General features: G+C 40.0%; 1 protein-coding gene across 6 annotated transcripts in view; it reads right to left on the bottom strand.

Annotated features, from left to right (window-relative positions):
- The window catches only part of TMEM117 (transmembrane protein 117), a 484,559-nt gene that overhangs the window by 374,447 nt on the left and 87,114 nt on the right, over nucleotides 1-22,998 (bottom strand). For all 6 annotated transcript variants that reach the window (XM_034644989.1, XM_034644994.1, XM_034644993.1 and 3 more), the window contains one exon: nucleotides 17,914-18,046. In XM_034644989.1, coding sequence (XP_034500880.1) covers nucleotides 17,914-18,046 — 133 coding nt within the window. The remainder of the gene's footprint in view (nucleotides 1-17,913; nucleotides 18,047-22,998) is intronic.

Raw genomic sequence — 22,998 nt, 5'->3', positions numbered from 1 at the left:
AAAAGACAACTGGTGATCTGCAGAAGAAACTTGACAAATGCCATTGGTGTGATGCTTGCTGTTGTTGAAAACATCCAATATACAAGACATTCTCCTGGAAAACTAGTAAGTGTTACTTGGGTGCCCTACCTACAGTTAGATTAGTCATTAAGACTAGAAGTAAAAACCATATTGATGGACTTGAAAAGAAATGGCTCATTAAAATTCATTGTTACGTATATTGTTAGGATTGGTTAGGAACGTCTTTAAGGATGTTATTCCCTACATTTTAGAGGGTCCTCTTTATGAAAACTCCCAGGAAAATTTTCCTTCCAGTTTTCTTTTTTTTTTTTTTTTAAAGATTTTTTTAATTTATTTATTCGACAGAGATAGAGACAGCCAGCGTGAGAGGGAACACAAGAAGGGGGAGTGGGAGAGGAAGAAGCACTCATAGAGGAAGAGCCTGATGTGGGGGCTCGATCCCATAACGCCGGGACCACGCCCTGAGCCGAAGGCAGACGCTTAACCGCTGTGCCACCCAGGCGCCCCTCCTTCCAGTTTTCATAAGAAAGACCAGGAGTGCTTCCCCAAAAAATGCATTGTATAACACAATATATAATCTCTAAACCTGAGACTGAGTTCTCTGTTTCTCTGTTGATTACTTGCTAATATTCTATGGGGCAGCTTTAAAGTTTCCCCGCCACCAACATGGAAGATTTCCAGAGAGAAACATGGAGCAGAAAACCACAAAATATTACCTAAGAGTAGGATGATTTTGTAATTCATTATCCAAGCCAGGACCCTTTTGAAAATGAAAAGGAGTGCTATTAGGAGACAAGGCATAAACTGTGATGTCTTGTGCTATTTGAAACGTATGGTTGCCCCACCTAAAATAAGTAGGAAAGAACAGAGAGACTGTGAGGGGAAAAAGGATCATCTGGGGATCTGGAAGAATGTGCAGAGAATGGAGAAGAACATAGGAAAAACTCCTACACAGCATACAAAGGGAATTTGTTTTGTGACCATTCTGGATGTGTGTGTGTGTGTGTGTGTGTGTGTGTGTGTGTGTGTGTTTCTGAGCTTTTCATTACATAGAGCCCACTATTTAAATACAGTGCATTAATTATTTACTGCTGAGGAATAAATTATCCCAAAATGTAGCAGTTTATAGCAGCAAACATTTATTATCTCCCAGTTTCTGTGGATCAGGAATCTGAGCACAGTTTAACTGCGTTCTCTGGCTCAGACACCAGGTCACAGGCTACAGTCACCATAGGGGCAGAGGCTCCGGTCTTTTTGAGGCTTGATTTGGGGACGACTGGCTTGCAAACTCACTCACATGACTGCTGGCAGGTCTCAGGGCCTGGCGGGCTATTGTCTGGAAACAGTTCTTTGCCACATGGACCTCTCCAGTGTGGTAATTTTGCTTCCCCCAGAGTAAGGACTCTGAGAGAGAGAGACAGAGACAGAGACAGACAGAGACAGAGAAAAAAGGGAAGCAAGACAGAAGCCTAATCTTAGAAATAATAATCCATTGAGGCACCTGGGTGGCTCAGTCAGTTGAGCATCCCACCCTTGATTTCAGTTCAGGTCATGATCTCAGGGTCATGAGATAGAGCCCCACACTGGGCCCTGCACAGAGCGTGGAGCCCACTTAAGATTCTTGCTCTCCATCTCCCTCTGCCCCTCACCCCCCACTTGCACATGCTCCCTCCCTCTGTCTCTCAAGGAAGGAAGGAGGGAAGGAAGAAGAACAAAGAAAAAAGAAAAGAAATAATATCCCATTACTTTACCATATTTTATTCATTAAAAGCTAACCACTTGGTTCAACCTACACTCAAGGGGAAAGGAGCACAAGGGCCTAAAACCCAAAAGCAGGGAACGTCGGGACCATCTCAGAAGCTGCCCGCTACACACAGTTATAGTCATTTTCTCCTATGACAGGGATTCCTCTTTACTCCAATTGGGATCTGAGCTGGAAACAATGGAGGTTGATAGGTTTGCCTTAAGCAAAATGGAACTTACTTTAATATTCTTAAACAATAGTCATGACAGCAGAAAATGGAATTCACTTGCTCAGTTAGTCCTTAACCTTGACCACTCTTCGGTCAATCATGAAGCCCTTTCCTGAATATGGATTTCTAAAACTTTATTTTTTGCTTAGGAACTCATTCTTACTATATTCTAACCGGATACAAGTTATTCCTGGAAAAAGGACAATGAGATCCTTTACCTTAAAATTATCTCATGGTCCTATTAGACACTGAATTTGGCTACAAGTTAGTTACCAATGTCCAGGAATAGTCCGTGTGCATCAAGGCCAAGGCTTTCTTCCAGATCCCCAGATGATTCTCTTTCCCTCACAGTCCCTCTATTCTTTCCTACTTATTTTAGGTGGGGCAACCATACGTTTCAAATAGCACAGGACATCACAGTTTATGCCTTGTCTCCTAATAGCACTCCTTTTCATTTTCAAAAGGATCCTGGCTTGGATAATGAATTACAAAATCATCCTACTCTTAGGTAATATTTTGTGGTTTTCTGCTTTATTTCTGCTCTGGCTTTTTGGGGATTTGTTTTAGAAACTACAGGGAGTGGAATTGAGAGAGCACCTTGTATCCTCTTCTTTTGCTAGTGGAAAGGGTTCAGAGAAGGACAAAACAGCACTCAACAGGCAGCGCTCGTTACTAAGCCTTCCCAGTCTCTCCATGCTCCAAGCAGTGGAACAAATTTGACATATATTTAATAAAAGCAGAAAAGACTCAGATTATTCTACCAACACCAATGAAATTGGAAGGATTATTAGAAACTATTATCAACAGCTATATGCCAAAAAACTAAGTAATCTGGAAAAGATGGAGGCCTTCCTGGAAACCTATAAACTACCAAGACTAATAGGAAGTAATTGATTTCTTAAACAGGCCAATTAACTATGAAGACATTGAGTCAGTGATAAACAACCTTCCAAATAACAAAACTCCAGGCCCAGACGGTTTTCCTGGGGAATTCTACCAAACATTCAAAGAAGAAATAATACCTATTCTCCTAAAGCTATTTCAAAAAATAGAAACAGAAGGAAAGCTACCAAACTCATTCTATGAGGCTAATATTACCTTGATCCCCAAACCAGGCAAAGACCCCCTCAAAAAGGAGAATTACAGACCGATTTCTCTAATGAATATGGATNATTACAGACTGATTTCCCTAATGAATATGGACACCAAAATCCTCAACAAGATCCTTGCTAATAGAATCCAACAGTACGTTAAGAGGATTATCCATCATGACCAAGCGGGATTCATACCTGGGATGCAAGCGTGGTTCAACATTCTCAAATCAATCAATGTGATACATCATATCAACAAGAAAAGACTCAAGAACCATATGATCCTCTCAATTGATGCAGAAAAAGCATTTGACAAAATACAGCATCCTTTCCTGATTAAAACCCTTCAGAGTGTAGGAATAGAGGGTACATTTCTCAATCTCATAAAAGTCATCTATGAAAAGCCTACTGCAAGCATTATTCTCAATGGGGAAAAGCTGGAAGCCTTTCCCTTAAGATCAGGAACACGACAAGGATGCCCACTCTCGCCACTATTATTCAACATAGTACTAGAAGTCCTTGCAACAGCAATCAGAAGACAAAAAGGGATCAAAGGTATCCAAATCGGCAAAGAAGAAGTCAAACTGTCTCTCTTTGCAGATGACATGATACTCTATATGGAAAACCCAAAGGAATCCACTCCCAAACTATTAGAAGTTATAGAACAATTCAGTAAGGTGGCAGGATACAAAATCAATGCCCAGAAATCAGTTGCATTTCTATACACGAATAACGAGACTGAAGAAAGAGAAATTAGGGAATCCATCCCATTTACAATAACACCAAAAACCATGCGTTACCTTGGAATTAACTTAACCAGAGACGTAAAGGACCTATATGCTAGAAACTATAGATCACTTTTGAAAGATATTGAGGAAGACATAAAAAGATGGAAAAATATTCCATGCTCATGGATTGGAAGAATTAACATAGTTAAAATGTCCATACTACCCAGAGCAATCTACACTTTCAATGCTATCCCGATCAAAATACCGAGGACATTTTTCAAAGAACTGGAACAAATAGTCCTTAAATTTGTATGGAACCAGAAAAGGCCCCGAATCTCCAAGGAACTGTTGAAAAGGAAAAACAAAGCTGGGGGCATCACAATGCCGGATTTCGAGCTGTACTACAAAGCTGTGATCACAAAGACAGCATGGTACTGGCACAAAAACAGACACATCGACCAATGGAACAGAATAGAGAACCCAGAAATGGACCCTCGGCTCTTTGGGCAACTAATCTTTGATAAAGCAGGAAAAAACATCCGGTGGAAAAAAGACAGTCTCTTCAATAAATGGTGCTGGGAAAATTGGACAGCTACATGCAAAAGAATGAAACTTGACCACTCTCTCACACCATACACAAAAATAAACTCCAAATGGATGAAAGACCTCAATGTGAGACAGGAATCCATCAAAATTCTAGAGGAGAACATAGGCAACAACTTCTATGACATCGGCCAGAGCAACCTTTTTCACGACACATCTCCAAAGGCAAGAGAAATAAAAGATAAAATGAACTTATGGGACTTTATCAGGATAAAGAGCTTCTGCACAGCCAAGGAAACAGTCAAAAAAACTAAGAGACAGCCCACGGAATGGGAGAATATATTTGCAAAGGACACCACAGATAAAGGACTGGTATCCAAGATCTACAAAGAACTTCTCAAACTCAATACACGAGAAACAAATAAACAAATCATAAAATGGGCAGAAGATATGAACAGACACTTTTCCAATGAAGACATACAAATGGCTAACAGACACATGAAAAAATGTTCAAAATCATTAGCCATCAGGGAAATTCAAATCAAAACCACACTGAGATACCACCTTACGCCAGTTAGAATGGCAAAGATAGACAAGGCAAGAAACAACAATTGTTGGAGAGGATGTGGAGAAAGGGGATCCCTCCTACATTGTTGGTGGGAATGCAAGTTGGTACAGCCACTCTGGAAAACAGTGTGGAGGTCCCTTAAAAAGTTAAAAATTGAACTACCCTATGACCCAGCCATTGCACTACTGGGTGTTTACCCCAAAGATACAGACGTAGTAAAGAGAAGGGCCATATGCACCCCAATGTTCATAGCTGCATTGTCCACAATAGCCAAATCATGGAAGGAGCCGAGATGCCCTTCAACAGATGACTGGATTAAGAAGCTGTGGTCCATATATACAATGGAATATTACTCAGCTATCAGAAAGAACGAATTCTCAACATTTGCTGCAACATGGACGGCACTGGAGGAGATAATGCTAAGTGAAATAAGTCAAGCAGAGAAAGACAACTATCATATGATTTCTCTCATGTATGGAACATAAGAACTAGGATGATCGGTAGGGGAAGAAATGCATAAAGCAAGGGGGGTAATCAGAAGGGGGAATGAAACATGAGAGACTATGGACTATGAGAAACAAACTGAGGGCCTCAGAGGGGAGGGGGTGGGGGAAGGGGATAGACCGGTGTTGGGTACTAAGGACGGCACGTATTGCATGGTGCACTGGGTGTTATATGCAACTAATGAATCATCGAACTTTACATCGGAAACCGGGGACGTACTGTATGGTGACTAACCGGGGACGTACTGTATGGTGACTAACATAATATAATAAAAAATCATTAAAAAAAAAAAAAGACTCAGATTATTGAGCAAATTTGAAAGATATATTTGGCAAGGATAAAATACACCTAAAGACAACATTAAAAACAAATAAGCTAAATTCACAGGAAAAATATGGGCAAGACTGTTTTGACTCCCTCTTGACCCTTCTGGGCAAATGAGAACTTCCTGGCTAGCTGTAAGGGCAGACAGAACAATTCACATAGCAGATGGCTCCAATCCAAGCCAATTATACAGGGCACAATTTCCCAGTCCAGTGCTTTTCCTGGGCTACAATGGAAGAGATAACGTAGATATGCAACCATGTGATTTACTATCTACTCTGCCTTCAACCAAAGTCAGGGAAGAAACATGGCTGTGTGCAGTGCTATGCCCAGAAGCTTTCAGGCTCAAGCCCAATTTAATTATTTTTTTTCTCTTTTAATTCAAATTCTTCCCCTCTCATGACCTCTTCCTTTGCCTTCAGCAAACTCCTCCCTAACTTTCCCAGAAGTACGAGTTGACTTGAACACATATTTCTCTACCTCCAATTATTTCTTCACTCACACTATAATATTACTAGCATAGAAAGGGGGCCCTGTTGCCAGGGCAACCAGGAGGAGTGCATAAGTTCAGCCTCAGTTGGATCCTCTATTCTAACTGATCAAATTCCAAATGTGTTCTTGACTTTTCTTAATTTTGTAGACAGAAGAAGGCAAAACATTTCATAATTCCTCTGACTTATTATACCTTTACCCCTATCTTCATAAGGCCCCAGTGACCTGTGTCTTTTCTCCTAAATTCATTAACTCAACTCATTTCTTTCTAATAATCAGTCATGACATTCTCATGACATGGCACGAGAAGCACCAATCAGAATGGACGTATTCACCAAACCAGAATGTATACTAGAGGTACACAGGAACTGAACAAGTGCATGCTAGCTACCAACCAATCCAATGATACCTTGAAACCATTCTTTCCTGCTATTAAACAGACTCCTCCCTTGATCAATTATTGTACATTTAATGACCTGATTGGCCATCTTATATCATCACTGTATACAACTGAAGGAGATTTAGATTTTCATGTGAAATTCACGCATTCCTTTTTCGTCAAATGATAGTGACAATGATTTTGTAAAAATCATTTTATATATCCCATTCACAGGAAAAGAAAAGAGACTTACTAGTTAAGGTAGGAGTGGTCACATGTGGTAGTCAGTGGTGTTATTCCAGATACATGGGATGACTGCCATTCCCAGACCCCTTGTGCTTTGTTGGGGCCAAATAATTAGTTCTCATCAAAGTTGTGAGCAAAAGTTACATCACTTCCAGGTAGAATGTTGAATTACTTCCCTGAGCCCTGGGAGCAACTAGCAACATTATAATGTAGCTACTATTTCAATCATGCTCTCAGAAGGTGGAGGATGAAGCAAAGCCCTCCAGCTGACTCACAATGAAATGTAGTGTGACCGAAAAACAAATTTGTTGTCTTAAGCCATTGAAATTTTTGGATTTGTTTGTTACAAAGCAGATTCTAACCTACCCTGACTGATGTGTCTTAGTTTTAAGATCTTATCATTGGAGCCTCCTGTTTAGTGTTCTAATTCTGAGATAACTTCAGTGGCTTTTAACACAGAGTCCATAAACTCCCTCGAATTGTACACAAGATTTAGGAGGCTGGGAAAAGGGGTCCTGGGATCTCAGAGTCCTGGGATCAAGCCCCACATCGGGCTGCTTCTCCCTCTCCCTCTGATCTCTCTCACTCTCAAATAAACAAATAAATAAATCTAAAAAAAGAAAAAGAAAGAAAGAAAGAAAGAAAGAAAGAAAGAAAGAAAGAAGAAAGAAAGAAAGAAAGAAAGAAAGAAAGAAAGAAAGAAAGAAAGAAAGAAAGAAAAAGAAAGAAAGTTAACCAGTTCCAATGTGATTCTCTCCTTGACGAAAACACAAGCAAGTCACTAATCTCTACCCTCAAAAAATGCATTATGCTCCTGCCCTGACTCAAGAGTAAAAGAAGTTGTGGACATTCCTGCCTGAGCAGCCGCAGCATGTACACAACTGTGTTACAAGTGAGGCTACCTCGATAGGGAACCATCTGAACGACGAAAGATTTCATTCACAGAATTCTGTTTACTGGTTTTCATCAAGCTCTCAAGAATAACGATAGGGTTAACAGGTTACAAAGAGGATGACTTGTCACGGAAGTGTCACTTTCTCAGCTTATGCTGGGTCTCTCTTATTAATTTATTAAATTAAACTATATAACTTATGATAAACCTTAAGCCTCAGGCTATCATATACATCAACTTTTCATGCCTGGAAAGTAATTATTTCCTACATGTTCACCACTGGGAGAAAGGAATTGAGGTGGAAATTAAAGATGTTCATTATTATATAGTCTCTAGATAACAGATGTCACATACGTGCACACAGGTGTGACTGCCACGTCATGAATTCCTATATTATCCATAATGCCACCAAATGTTCCCTCTTTTAAAAAAAAGGTCAAACTTTGCAAATAATCATTTAGTAACTTAATATTATGTTTGATTTCCTCTTCTGAATCCTGATGAAATATATTCTCCCTCTGTATTAGCTTTTCTTTGATGAAAAACAAAATAAGGAACAGTTTATGTATATTCATAAAGATGCATTCATAGCATTTGTACTGGGTGTTGTGTGTTCCATATATTAATTTGACTCCATATTTAAGATTGTGTATTATGTATTATGGCATAAGAAATTAACATTTATTGAAGACCTAAATGCTAAGCATTTATTTGGGCATTTTGCATAAAATTGATAATAATCATCATAGTTGTATGATGAAAATGTAATAAGATCACTGACATAAATCATTTCATTATATTGACCAAAGTACTTACTATTACAACAATTAATAATTATTGAGAGCTAAAGTCCTTGAGAAACTAAAATATACATTCTAATTATATAAGCAACTAACACTTAGTGGGAGCTCATTATATGGTGGGCACCATACCAACTGCTAAGCACATATTATCTTCTTTGATTGCCATGACAACCCTAAGGTAGTACTAATATCCCCATTTTACATCAATGGAAATGAGGTTCAGAAAGTGAAGTTTACCTAGGGTCACATAGCAAAAGAGTGTCAGGACAAAAGTCCATGCTATTTCTACCACATCATTTTGCCATTCATACAAAACAAAGCCAATAGCAACCAAGATTAAGGTTAGTTTGTTTCTCTACCTTAGAAGCATATGTTTCCCCAAGATTAATAATAATGATAATGAGGCTGATAATAGTAAATCTAGTAACAACCCTATAACAACTCATATCTTAAAAATGAGAAACAGTCTAACTTCTCCAAGTTATTTTTGCAGTGAGTGGCCAAAATGGGGCTAAAATCCAGGTATTCTGATTCCTGGATCAGAATTTTTTTCCCCTGTAAGGAGCTGATAAGCTATTTAATGCAGGAGTTGAAATAAATTAACTAAAAACCATGATCACGGAACACACGTCTCCTAAGTGTGTCAAAACAATGTCGATTCTGGACAGATGATAATGTACTCCCACACAGTAATAAGAATGCAACATTGATTGTGTTTTTCATTAATGTTTTAAAACTTCGTCAATTCAGACTACACTAACAGTAAACTTGTGATAACTTGAGCAGGCTGCACTATTTTACCTTTATACTGTCAAAACCAAGTAATGTGAAACCAATAGTATTAAAAGCAGCAAACAAACAAGAGGAAACCAGAGAGGGAGACAAACCGTAAGAGACTCTTTTTTTTTTTTATGTTAGTCACCATACAGTACATCCCTGGTTTTTGATGTAAAGTTCGATGATTCATTAGTTGCATATAACACCCTGCACAATGCAATACGTGCCCTCCTTACTACCCATCACCAGCCTATCCCATTCCCCCACCCCACCCCTCTGAAGCCCTCAGTTTGTTTCTCAGAGTCCATAGTCTCTCATGTTTCATTCCCCTTTCTGATTACTCCCCCTTCTTTATCCCTTTCTTCCCCTACCGATCTTCCTAGTTCTTATGTTCCATAGATGAGAGAAACCATAATGATAATTGTCTTTCTCTGCTTGACTTATTTCACTTAGCATTATCTCCTCCAGTGCCGTCCATGTTGCAGCAAATGTTCAGACTCTTAACCATAGGAAACAAATTGAGGGTTGCTGAAGGATAGGGGGTTGGAGGGATGGGGTAACTGGTGGATGGACATTAAGGAGGGCACATGATGTAATGAGCACTGGGTGTTGTATAAGACTGAAGAATCACAGACCTGTACCTCTGAAACCAATAATACATTATGTGTTAATTAATTGAACTAAAATAATTTTTTAAAAATAATAAAAGCAGGGGCGCCTGGGTGGCACAACAGTTAAGCGTCTGCCTTCGGTTCAGGGCGTGATCCCAGCGTTATGGGATCGAGCTCCACATCAGGCTCCTCCACTATGAGCCTGCTTCTTCCTCTCCCTCTACCCCTGCTTGTGTTCCCTCTCTCGCTGGCTGTCTCTATCTCTGTCGAATAAATAAATAAAAACTTTAAAATAATAATAATAATAATAAAAGCAGCAACTGGGCCCTATTGCTATGTGGCTTCTGGCCGAATAATTCTCCCTCTCCTTTGCCCTGACCCTCCCCCTCCTACTCTCCTTCCCCAATCCTCCCTCCCCCTCTCTCACCAAACCTGCCTCCCTCCAGCCCCCCCGCTGTATCAGCCCCCATGACCAGACTCAGCCATTCATTTCCAGCTTTTCTTCTCACCAGCCCATTCTCAGCAACCAGCTCGGCCCCTTACTCCCAGCCTTAGTAATTAATTGTGCTATTATTGTGAATTAATTGTACAAGCAAGTCAATGTTTAGCCTAATTAAGAATGAAGCCAACAAATTATTTAAAGCACCACTCCAGCAGAATTTGCATTCAGTCTTGTATTAGCAGCCAATCAAGCTTTTCAGCTATTGACTCAAGTACTTGCAGGCTTCCTGAATACTTAGAGCCAAGCTTTCTCCGCACCCCAGCTTCTGAACCCTGCCCAGGGCCTCTGTCCTTTACCCATCCCTCCCTATATGCTCATCCCTTGGGAAATAATATATCTCTTTTTTCATTTGCTACAATTTCAATGGATAATTTTAGACATCAATAATTTTGTTAGTTGAGGTCATACAAAAACTGTATAGTTTAACATTACTAAAGACTAATTGAATTCTTTCTTGCCATTTCCCAAAATAAATTTAGCACCTTTAAAATCAAAGAAACACACGCACAAACATCCGTTCCTCATCGGGAAGCTTCCAGTGTAAACAACGGTAGCAGGTCAACCAACTTCGTACTTGAAGAGCAGTAGCAAGTGAAAATCATGGCTCTTAACAGAAAAAAACATGCACCAGGGCTGCTACTTCTAGATCAGTGGTGACTAAAAAGAGAGAGGGGAAAAAAAAAAAGTTTGAGTAAGGAATCTGAAAGCATTAGTGCAGGTTTTAAAAATAGCGAACTTAAGGAAGAAAAAAGTACTGCCTGGAGTGAAATTTCACCCTGAATTTTTCCATTAAAGGGTAACTCAGCTTTAGGAAAAATAATGGGCTGGAACCTGTACCTCTGACAACAGAAACTGAAACTATAAATCAGAGTCTTTTCTGATACAACACGTGGATGCACAAATGGACCAGAGTAACAGTCATTCTTTACAAAGTGAGGATAAGAGCATGGGGGGTGAGGTCTAGGGCAGCTGTGCACACACACCTGAAGTAACATTAGAGCCTGAACACTTTCATCCAGCCTATGGACAAGTCTATGCCAGTCTCTGGCTTGTTTATTTTTCCTTTTCATCCTTGCTTGCTTTTGCTGCCCCCTCTGCACATAACAGCCATGCATTTTAGATTGTAGGGAAGTATCTATTTTATTTTTTAAAGATTTTTTTTATTTGAGAGAGAGAGGGAGAAAGCACAAGTGGGGGAGGGACAGAGGGAGAGAGAGAAAGAAGCAGACTTCCCACTAAGCAGGGAGTCCAAGGGGAGTTTGATCCCAGGATCCTGGATCATGATCTGAGATGAAGGCAGGTGCTTAACCGACTGAACCACTCAGGTGCCCCATGGAAAGTGTCTATTTTATTTTATTATCATTTTTTAGAGACTTTATTTATTGTCAGAGAGAGAGAGAGCACAAGCAGGGGGAGCGTCAGGCAGAGGGAAAAGCAGACTCCACGCTGAGCAGGGATCTTGATGCAGGACTCAATCCCAGGACCCTGGGATCATGACCTGAGCCGAAGGCAGACACTTAACCAACTGAGCCACCCAGGCATCCCTGGAAAGTGTCTATTTTATTTTTTAAAAAGATTTTTATTTATTTATCTGACAGAGAGAGACAGCCAGCGAAAGGAGGGAAAACAAGCAGGGGGAGTGGGAGAGGAAGAAGCAGGCTCCCAGCAGAGGAGCCTGATGTGGGGCTCCATCCCAGAACCCTGGGATGATGCCCTGAGCCAAAGGCAGATGCTTAACGACTGAGCCACCCAGGCACCCCATGGAAAGTGTCTATTTTAAATATTCCCTCTTGTCACCTCCCCTAAGCTGATCACCCTTATAGCATACTCACTGAGTGTGCTCACCACACCCAGCCAGGCATTTAATGAGTGCTCCGTGTAAGTTCTTACTTACTAAAACTGATCAGAAACAAAACAGAAGAGAGAGACAGTCTAGTCCATTTTCATTACACCCATCACCTATTCATACCATCACTTTTTTTCCAGGTTCTGAATATGAATACTAATACTTATTTTCTAAATTGTGAAACAATTTTTGTCCCTGCAACACCTAACACATATCGATGTATTACTTAATATTTGTAACACTTCTCTGGAAAAGGCTGTGTATTAGGAAAAATAAAACTTTCTTTATCACTAATGCTAGAAAACATCAGCTTCTTCATATCCTGCCCTAAACAGAATGTACTCTCTGGAAAGTTATTCCAGTTGACAGAGGAAATTTTATGCTTGACAAGTGTCTAATTTCCTCCGTGCTAAATATAACATTTACCCTTGTAATACTGGAATAAGTCTATAAGCATACAGATATATGTGTGCATATACGTGTTTCTATATACTATTATTTAAACTTGTTTTAGAACATAATAGGGGGCCAAGCACATCATAAGTGCTTATTATAGAGATCACTAGGTGGATTTCTTCAAAAAGTCCATTAACAATTAGGAAGGCCAATATTTCAACCCAAGTTTCAGAAATTCAAAAAGAGCAAGGTTCTTTTCAGAGAAAATCTGCCTGCGACAGGTTGAGGCAATCGTGCTGAAAACATGCCCTCTGCTGCCATCAAGTGGCTCTTTTCAGAGTCTGTTTGTGAACATAACCAGAGCCTGCGTGCTTTGTTTTCTGACCATTTCATTCTGTATACATTATACTTGTTATTCTTCAGGGAATTGAGATATTTGAGAAGGCCAGGCAGACCTTTCTTAAATTAGGTCTTTACACTATGAATGCTGTGAAAATTCCATGACTAAGAAGTTCTTCGGAAAGATGATGTTGCAAAGGGTAAAAACCCTTCCAAGCCCTATATGACTTGCTCCGTTTCTGGTCAATAAAAACCTCACCATGGGCTCTGAAGCACATCTCTCTTTATTTCTGCCAACAGATTTCTAAATAGATTGGCCTTAAGATACCTAGTTGAACCGGCAGGAAATTTTTAAAAACCTGGGGGTAGAGGGAGTCAGAATCTTTTTTTTTTTAAGATTTTATTTATTTGTCAGAGAGAGAGAGAGCACACAAGCAGCAGGCAGAGGGAGAAGCAGGCTCCCTGCTGAGCAAGGAGCCTGATGTGGGGCTTGATCCCAGGACCCCGGGATCATGACCTGAGCTGAAGCAGATGCTGACTAAGCCACCCCGACGTCCTAGAATCACTTTTAACCAAGGCAAGTCCCATCACTGTAGAAGAAAATGGTTTCATGTTTCTCCCCTACTAACTAACGTCTCACTTTCTTGAGGCTTCAAGTCGTATTCTTGGACAACGCGCGTACTGTGGGACTGTGATCACCACATAACCCTAATTTCAACTTATTCACTGCTTTGCCTCTTTTTCTTTGAGTGTCTTTGAGTGTCTCCCAACAGATTGTTAATTAAACACCAGTTAAGTGAAAGGAAAAAGGTCAGTTACTACTTTAAAAACAACCCAAAACCGGGGCGCCTGGGTGGCTCAGTGGGTTAAGGGTCCGACTCCTGATTTTGGCTCAGGTCATGATCCCAGGATCGTGAAACTGAGACCATGTTGGGGCTACAGGAGCCTGGAGTCTCTCTCCCCTTCCCTCTGCCCCTCCCCCAACTTGCACACTCTCAAATCAATCAATCAATCAGTCAATAAGATCTTTAAATTTTTTTTTAAATAAATAAATAAAACCAACACAAAACCAAAATGCTGTGGCAGCAGCCCCTTTGGGATTCCAAGAAGGCAGCAACATGCCTCTTGGAGTATTGGTTCTTTTGACTACAAAATGCATTAATGTGATTTTGGTCAAGAGAAAAAGTCCCAAATAAATCAAAGAGAACAAAAGTAGAGATGAGAGAGAACTGTAACTGCTCTATATTATGAACCAGATCTGGAAGTTTTCTGGAATTCTGGAATTCCAGAACTCTGGAAATTTTGGGGGGCTCCAGAGAGAAGCAGGAAACTGAAACTTAGAAAAGTGAATGGCTAGGGATTTGGGGAGGTTCTAAAATTCCAAGGAAGATGTATATTAAAACCATAAAACCATGCCTGTGGTTATGAGTTCCCCAGAATTGCTTTTCCACCCAAAGCCCAGCCTGTGTCAGACAGAGCTCCCGAGTTCTGACTGTGCTGGTAGCTCTAAGTCTTCCAGTCCATCCTTCTCTGCAGCACTTTGCAGAACCATCGAAGGTGGGGGGTCTGCTTCAGTTTCTCCCCTGAAATGAGCCCAAATCCTTATCTCTCGTCCTGGCATGAGAATTAAAATCAAATCCCTATGTCACTGCCTCTGAGCATCACTACATAGGCTCACTGCCCTGATGTTCAGATCCAGTTTCATTTTTGCCCTGTGGGGTTTTTCTGGACCTTTGGGTAAGCTCAGCTATGCAGAGCTATGCAGAATCTATCAGGCTACATTATATTTTCCAGCATTTCTAAGGATTTTGTAGTAGGACAGCCTACCTAGATTGCCACCATGTAAAAAAAAGAACTTGCTTGTAAAACGTCTAGATGTAAAACTCTGCCAAGGATCAGAGCCTTCTCTGCAGCGGAATCCTGACCTACCACCTCAAACACTTATGGAAAGATGAATTTACTTTCATCTTGGTGATTTAAAACATAACAGAAGTTACAAAGATAGCAGCATTTTGGTGGTGTATGGTGTAGAGGGTTATAAAGAGAATCAAAGGTGGGAAGACATTCCCCACAGTGGTAGGAAATATGGAGTGTCTGAGCCTTGGTCCCTTTTAGCCCAGCCACCTAAGTCACCTCTTTCCCTCTCCATCCAACTGCCTCTCAGCTTGGCTCCCCAGAAATGGCTAATGCCACAGAGCTAGCACATACTTCCGGAACTCACTCCAGGCAGGAGCGGCCAACTTGACTCTCTTATCAAGTCAGGTCTGGCTAAAACTCTTGAAGTTCTGTCAGATAAATGTAGGGTTTTTGTTCTCTATAAAGAGGGATCAAAGGACTCTAGCTGAAACTAAATTTACAACCAATCTTAAAATGGGGGTGGGGGGGAAGGGAGAAAAGCAAATCATGCTAAGGAATCCTCTTTGAAATCCTAAAGGAGCCAAGAACTGGGACACAATGGAATCCTCAATGCTGATCAAATTCATTGTAAAGAATCCAGGATTCCCCTCCACCACCAGCAATCCTCTGACATAAAACTAGTTAATCATGATACCCACATGCTTATTATTCTTTCCACAGCCTCTGACTCATCATTCCCTGCCTTACAAAGGATGAGGCAATCCCTCAGATAACACCATGTCTCCTAGAGAACCCCAAAAGCACAGTTGTATTCATTTTCCCTAACACATGATTTTCCTCCAAATTTACATTCCTACTTTGAAGTACTCACTAATTCAAATGGCATGTGTCATTAAAGTTGGTAATATGTCTTTTATAAATGGTAATCTAATTTTTTATTAGTAAAACTAAACCACTTGTCCCTTGTTTTAGATTTAAAAAAAAAATTAAAAAGTGATCCCATTACAATGTCCTCTCAGAAAAAGATCCTTCTGAGCAAGGATGAGGCATATGTATGAAGAATTCAAGAGTCAGTAAGAATATGGAGTACTGTATTTAGTCTGAAAATAAAAAAGAATCACTTTCAATTTTAGTTAAGACAGACACACATAAATTCTCTTATTTCCTGCATATACCTCCTACTTCTTTCAATTTTCAAACACAGCTTGAAAGATAAAAATACAAAGAAAGGCTAATAGACTTACAGTGATTGAGTATCAGAATCAATCAGCAATCAGCTCTGTGCCAGCCTGAGAGGAGGAGCGATTACCAGAATTCACTACTTAATCGCTCAACTCCTTGTTTAATGTCTAAAGTAGAGAGTGAATTATAATGTCATTTTAGTCAAGTGGCAGAACACCTCTGGTCCTCAGTTTCCTGATCTGTAAAATGGAGATAATAAAAATACCTCTTGTGCCGGGTCATTGTGAGGTTTAGCTGAGTACTGGTGCTGAGTGCTTAAGAACTGTTAGCTCTCTGTAAGATTGGTTTCATTATTAGCTCTTGAGTACTTTACAGTGTTCCGTGGATTACCTATTACTGCATTTCATTTATTACTTTTAAATCTGCTTCTTTCCTCAGAATAAATAGCTTCCAGTTAGCACAGACCTCATTAGCTCCATAATAATAAAAAATAAAAATAAGTAAAAAAAGAATTAGAGAAGAAGTCAACTTCCAAGCAGAACCTATACTTTATATACTATTTTGAGGTATTATTTTCGGCAAGTGTTTTAAAAATGTAACTTTTTATGGGTCCCTTCCCCTTCTGGCCCCAGTGCTGAGGGCACAACACCTCTCTCACAGACTTCCGGTTGTGGTGGGTAATTCCAAGAGGACCGTTACCCATTCCATTAGTACAGGCACTGCACTAAAGCTGAGGCTTCTCCTGACTAGCCCGGGTTAGAGTCCATCGTAACTCCATCATTTGAAAAGAGATCCATTAAATGGCATTATTTGAAACCCAAGAAATAATCACAACCAAAGCATGTCAGTAACTTCTTTAAGCCTGAACATTTGATCTAAATATCACGCACCTGAATTTATCCCTTTACTATTCATTTTCTTTAATGGTGGGGAAAAACAATAAAATTTTAATTGAGCTATCCCTCTTAGCAGTGAACAGTGCTGCCTAAAATCTATACATAACATCAAAACAATTGCACTCCAGAACCAGCCGACAATCTGCCCTAGCCTACATTTGGAAGAAAATGATATTACCTAGCTTTCCAATCTACTGGGGAAAATAGATGGAAACATTCCTTAGGAACTATATCAGTACACAACAATATCTAAAGTGGTTTATTCTTGTCAGTAATCTAATTCTTAGTGTTATAAGCTAAGCCATTCTCCTTGTATTCTGTTGTGAAAACTTACTGAGAGAAAACCAAAAATTGGAAGAAGTTATAAAAAAAAATACAATCTCCTTGTTAGCACCTCTTCATGCCATGGTGATTTGATTAGTGATTTGGTAAGTATAGATCACAACACTGGATTTAATACAGGGTGGCCCACTTTTAAAATGACCCATTTATAACAAAGGTCTCTCTGTTGGAACTGTCAAGAGAGTTAAAAAGAAAAGTGCCACCAGTATCAAACACTTTTATTTAACCGGGCAATTGCAGAGCAATGGAATTGCAAATCTGGAGACCTTCCTCTTAGCCCAGTTTTACTAACTGTGAGATAAAGTCCGTAAGATTTCCTGATTCTCATACTCTGACTATACTGAAATTATCACCTGCCCTCAAACTACCCCACAGAGAAGCCCTCAAGTACAAGGAACACAAGATAAGTATCACGGAACACTACAAGCTCCTTGGAGAAAAGACTCTAAACGTCTTCAGTAAGAAAAATACACAGATCAGCTTTATTTACAGTAGAATATTTGTGAAGAGTTAGGCTACTACGAACTAAAAAATCCTCTTTGAATTTTTACGAGTTTCAAACATAACACTCACCACAGTAGAAAGGGGAAAGATAACCTACCCCATGTTCACATCCATTAGAAGAATCGTGTTGTATATGTGAGAAAATATGAAGAGAAACAGAATTGTGCTGAAGAACATTGTCATCCATGACCCATGATCCTCTCGAAACATTTTTAACCGGAGCAACTGACCTGCAATATAAGATATTATTAGAAATCAGCGTCTATCATGACTCACAATCCACACAGTTTTGCTTTCTTTTACTGAATCTCTCTTATCTCACTCTATTGTGAGGTCTTTCCCATAGAATTGCCTTATGGGTCAAACCACTTTATTAATGTCCTTTCTGGTCTTTTGTCAATAAATGATCACAGACGAAGTCCAAGACAGCCCCCATATCATCCTGGAGCAAATAATACCAACTTGAGGCTCTAGGATAGTTCAGAGATAGTTCATGATGCTGCCCTGAAACCAAGAGGGAATTAGAGCCCTGCCACCTGCTATTTTCTATTTCACTAATGTGTCTTTGTTTTCCTGTATACTGAAATTACTTCAGAAAAATGATAAAGACATTGCGTAAGTTCCACATAATTCCCTTTTGCTTCCTTTGGCCCACTCCCAGTACTGACCAGACAACAAAACCAAGGCAGATCCAACTGTTAAAGGTACATGAAAACGTAAAAGGAAAAATATAGTGTCTGTCATAAGATCCAGATGACATACCCTCACTCTCAGCTTAAACATCCACACCTGCCTACAGGCCTACGTATGAGTGTGTGGTTGAAGGGCTCAGGTGCGGGAGTGGGAGGGGGCAGCAAGTACGCGTGTTACCGAGCTTCGTGTGGCTCCCAGCAAAAGGGTATTTCCACCCTGATGCCTAAAATTCCATTTACACAGATAAATGCTAAGATAAGAAAGAACATTAAAATGCAAATATTTCAAGGACGGAAACATGTATAGATGAATACTAAGATAAACATTACTAATATCAGAATTAATGCAGAAACATTTCTTGATTTACAGTAGAGAAGAGAAATGAGAGCATTGTATCCTGAAAGGTAAGAAAGATGACAAACTGTGGGAGTAAGAAACAAATGAATGTAGGTCACCCTGGTTTCTCCTAAGATCAACTTTGTCTAGTAGGCTTATTTCCATTCCCGAGAAAGTTATCTAAATAATGATAAGGGAGATGATACACATATATAAACTACAATTAAAATAGAGTAGGCCTGAAATCTTATAACAGAATTTCTCACTAGAGAAAATATTCCCTTTTTATTCATGATATGTCAAAGTTATGAAAAAGATATACATACTTCCATCTGGAAATTGTCTCTCTAGAGGGATAGAGAATAGCTCTCATGTAGGTTACTGAGGATAGAGAGAAATCTTTTAAGATTTAATTACTAAGTTTTTCTTGTACCTCACTTTTATTAAAATAGCACTTTAGGTTTCATTTGGAAACCAGAAACATTACCCTACCAAAACTTTAAATAGAGCGAAAAAAGGGAGATTTGGTTACATCATCTGGTTTCTTGGCCTGTGCAAGAGAAGCAAAGGGCAAATATGAAGGTCAGGGGAAGAAAAACATGGAAAACTCTCTATTGAAGCAAACAATACTAGCAGAGCAAATTACAACTTCACAGAACTTGCTGATTTATTGAATCAATAGTTATAGAAAACCAGAGATCTGAAAGTCTCCACACAACACATTGTCAGGAATATGATAAATAGATATTAAGCACAGAATGCTTGAGAGTAAAAAAACTCATGCCATAAATATCATAAAGCAAACTATGAAGAATATTATTCATTCGTTAAACAAAATATTGAATGTGTTCTGATGACATGTCAGCCATGGTTCTGGGTACTAGAGATACAGCTGAAAGCAAGACAGGAAGGTGTTTAAAGTCCATCATTATTTGTGTGATTAATGAAAAGGTGATCTTATTTTAGACTCATGGGCTCTCTTTGTTCGAGGTTCCCTTAGCTGCAAGTCCTTTCAGCTTCAAACTAAGATTTATTTAATTCAGCAGTTTAGACTGAAGATCAGCAAAAACCAGCAATTAGAGTTCCTTGAGAATTTAAATGTGAATTTCCTTCTTAACATATGCATATGTCAAAAAATTACTAATGGATGTACTTTAAAAGTCAAATCATAATGCTGGCGACTGAAGAGTACTTTGCAAATAAAACATAGTAGATTAACTGTGCACTGGCTGAAATAACACAAAGTTAGTAAAAAGGGAAATGTGACAGTACCATTTATGCTGTCATTGCCAAGCTCATTGTCTGGCACTAATTTCAGTCATTAGAGTCATTAGAACAAAATGGCAGGTTAACATGGCCTGAAATTCACTTGTGACGCATAATAAAAGTGCAGCAACATATGAAGGACAGAGCTGGTGTGGCTCCAATGTTCAGTCAAACCACATTATAAAAATTCCCCATAAGTTACTTCAAGGTTAACTCACTGAGTGTCCATCCAATTGCTAGAAACACGTATACATAGATTGCCATCAGTTGGCTGCTGGCATACATGACTTCTCATGCAAGCTCATCAAATCGGGAACCTCAGTGTTACTGGAAGATGTCACATGAAAATGTGTTGTCTCTGCCCTGTAGAATGACCATACATTTGGTCTGCCTGGGACAACAGTAGCTTGTAACTGTTACGCTGACATATTTATTCATCATGCTCCCTTCCTTTCTTAAGTGTACTGGTTTGGGTAATAAATTACAAGCCACCTTTTCTGTAGATCGCAGGATTCAGAATTTTTATCAAACTTTCCTTTAGAGGAGTTTCAGCAAATAACTAAGTGAGGACAGTCGTTATAGGTCAACAATAGTAAAAGGTATCACTAAGAAGGTGGGTATGTTCCTGACAAGGTCATAAGTGACTTTTATTTTAATCATAGATATTTGTGAATATGAGTGTATATTTATGTTAATAAAATTTGTCTTGGGCTGTTTGGGCCAACACCTTTGATATGGTCAAGGTAATTGGAAAATGAATCTTAGAACAAGCAGAAGCATTAAGATGGTACACAAGCCTGTAGAGGTGTTGGAAGACACAGGGATTGGCTGTTACAAACGCTGGTTAAAGTCAACTGAAATGCCCTAAAAACTCAGAATCTTTCCTGGAAATACAGAGGGTTTAAGGCCAGTAAGATGTTATAAAATTCTAACAAGATTAATGATTTAAAAGCATATTTAAAAACATATGATGACCCCATAGTGGAAATAAAAAGAGACAAGTGTAATAGGGAGAATTGAGGAGAAACTGCTTGGTTTCTCGGGGGATTTTTGCTGCTGTGTTCTCATCGGCAAAATAAAAAGGAATATCTCCTTTCTCTCTCTCTCTCTTTTTTTTTAAGATTTTATTTATTTATTTGACACAGAGAGAGACAGCCAGCGAGAGAGGGAACACAAGCAGGGGGAGTGGGAGAGGAAGAAGCAGGCTCCCAGCGGAGGAGCCTGATGTGGGACTCAATCCCAGAATGCTGGGATCACGTCCTGAGCTGAAGGTAGACGCTTAACGACTGTGCCACCCAGGCGCCCCAGGAATATCTCCTTTCTACCTCACCACCAGACTTTTATTCTGAGTTCTGTGTACCTTCTGTTCCAGTGTGGTTCTCACAAGGAGGCCTTGAGCAAAGAAGTAAACTAAACGATCTCGGAGGAAACGGAGTAGAAGTGTTTGTGCTTCTCCTTCAGAGACGGGGCAGCCCCACTCCTGGGAATTCATTAAAGCAAGAATTCAGTAAGGCGAGGGCTTCTGGGTTCACGGAGGATACCAAGATTTAGACGTCCAAGGTGACAGGACATCATTTGGAGTTGATTTCACGGATGCTGGTGAAAGCCAACATCAAGGGTCATGGCCCTGAAAGTCAGGGAAGGAGACTGAGCTAGCTAGCCTCAAGGGTAGAAGGCCAGTAGGGCAGCCACCAGCCTCCATCAGGAACACAACCACCTGGGCAGGACCCAGCCAACTGTTGGAGGAGGTCATCAAGAGGGTGACCCTCAAGCCAGACCCAGGCAGTCAGAGAGGCTCCTGACCTCTTCCCCTGTCATTGGAATGCACATTCTACCCTCCATTCTCACGGTGGGGGCTGTTTTTAATGACACAGTCTTAAGAGAGCAATGAGTTGTCGAAACTGTCCAGATGGTTTAAGTGACTGAACTCAGTTGAGGCCTCTGTATGAATTTTTAGGATTATAGCGGGCAAGTGCAGAGACCTACTCACCTTGTGCCACTGAAGGCAAGCCTCATATATGTTCTCTTGCTTATTAAAACCGCCACCTCCCAACAGGGAGGTGCCTGACTCTTTCTTCGGTCTCTCCTTGCCCTCCATGCATGGGGGGCAGATTTTACCTGAGAAATTCCCAAGGCTGCAAACCAACACCATCTTAAATAGTACCATAGCGCCAAAAAGGGGGCCAAAGACCATCACCCAAGCAGGGAACAGGTAAATACAGACTGAGGGATTTGTTTCCAGGACCCCTGTAGCCTTGGGACTATTTTAAACTCTAGTGATAAAAAAAAAAAAAGGTAGGGTGAAAAATTACCAGTATTGTACTCTCTGCTCACCTTGGTAATTACCTGAGGAATCAGAGCAAGATTTAATAATATAGAGGAAAACTGTGGCATTACATATAAGACCCCGACCAGGAAATATAAAAAGACAAATGAAGGCGGCACTTTCCTCAAGAGGATTTCAAACTGAAATTAATACCACCATCAATTAAGTCTCCTGCTCCAACATCTACATATGATGTGGCCGACCATATACACAATGTATACGTGCACAAACGTAATGGACACATGTGTAAGACAAACATGTGATCTACAGCTACTCAAAAATTTTTTAATTTGTTGAGGTCAAAATGTAGTTGAAGTTGGAATAGCAGGTGTTCCGCATAGCAGTAAGAATGTTCTCTGTCATAAATAACAGAGAAGGAAGGGAAGGAAGGGAAGGAAGGAAGGAAGGAAGGAAGGAAGGAAGGAAGGAAGGAAGGAAGGGAGGGAGGGAGGGAGGGAGGAAGAAGGAGGAAGGGAGGGAGAAGGGAAAGGGAAGAGAAGAGAAAAGAAAAATCTAAAAACCAGCTTAAATTATAAATCTTTTCTTTATTGGCTTTTCATA

This window comes from Ailuropoda melanoleuca, chromosome 16 (assembly GCF_002007445.2).
Source record: "Ailuropoda melanoleuca isolate Jingjing chromosome 16, ASM200744v2, whole genome shotgun sequence".
NCBI lineage: Eukaryota > Metazoa > Chordata > Mammalia > Carnivora > Ursidae > Ailuropoda > Ailuropoda melanoleuca.
The sequence above is the reverse complement of the archived record's forward strand: the minus strand, read 5'-3'. Positions and strand labels throughout refer to the sequence as shown.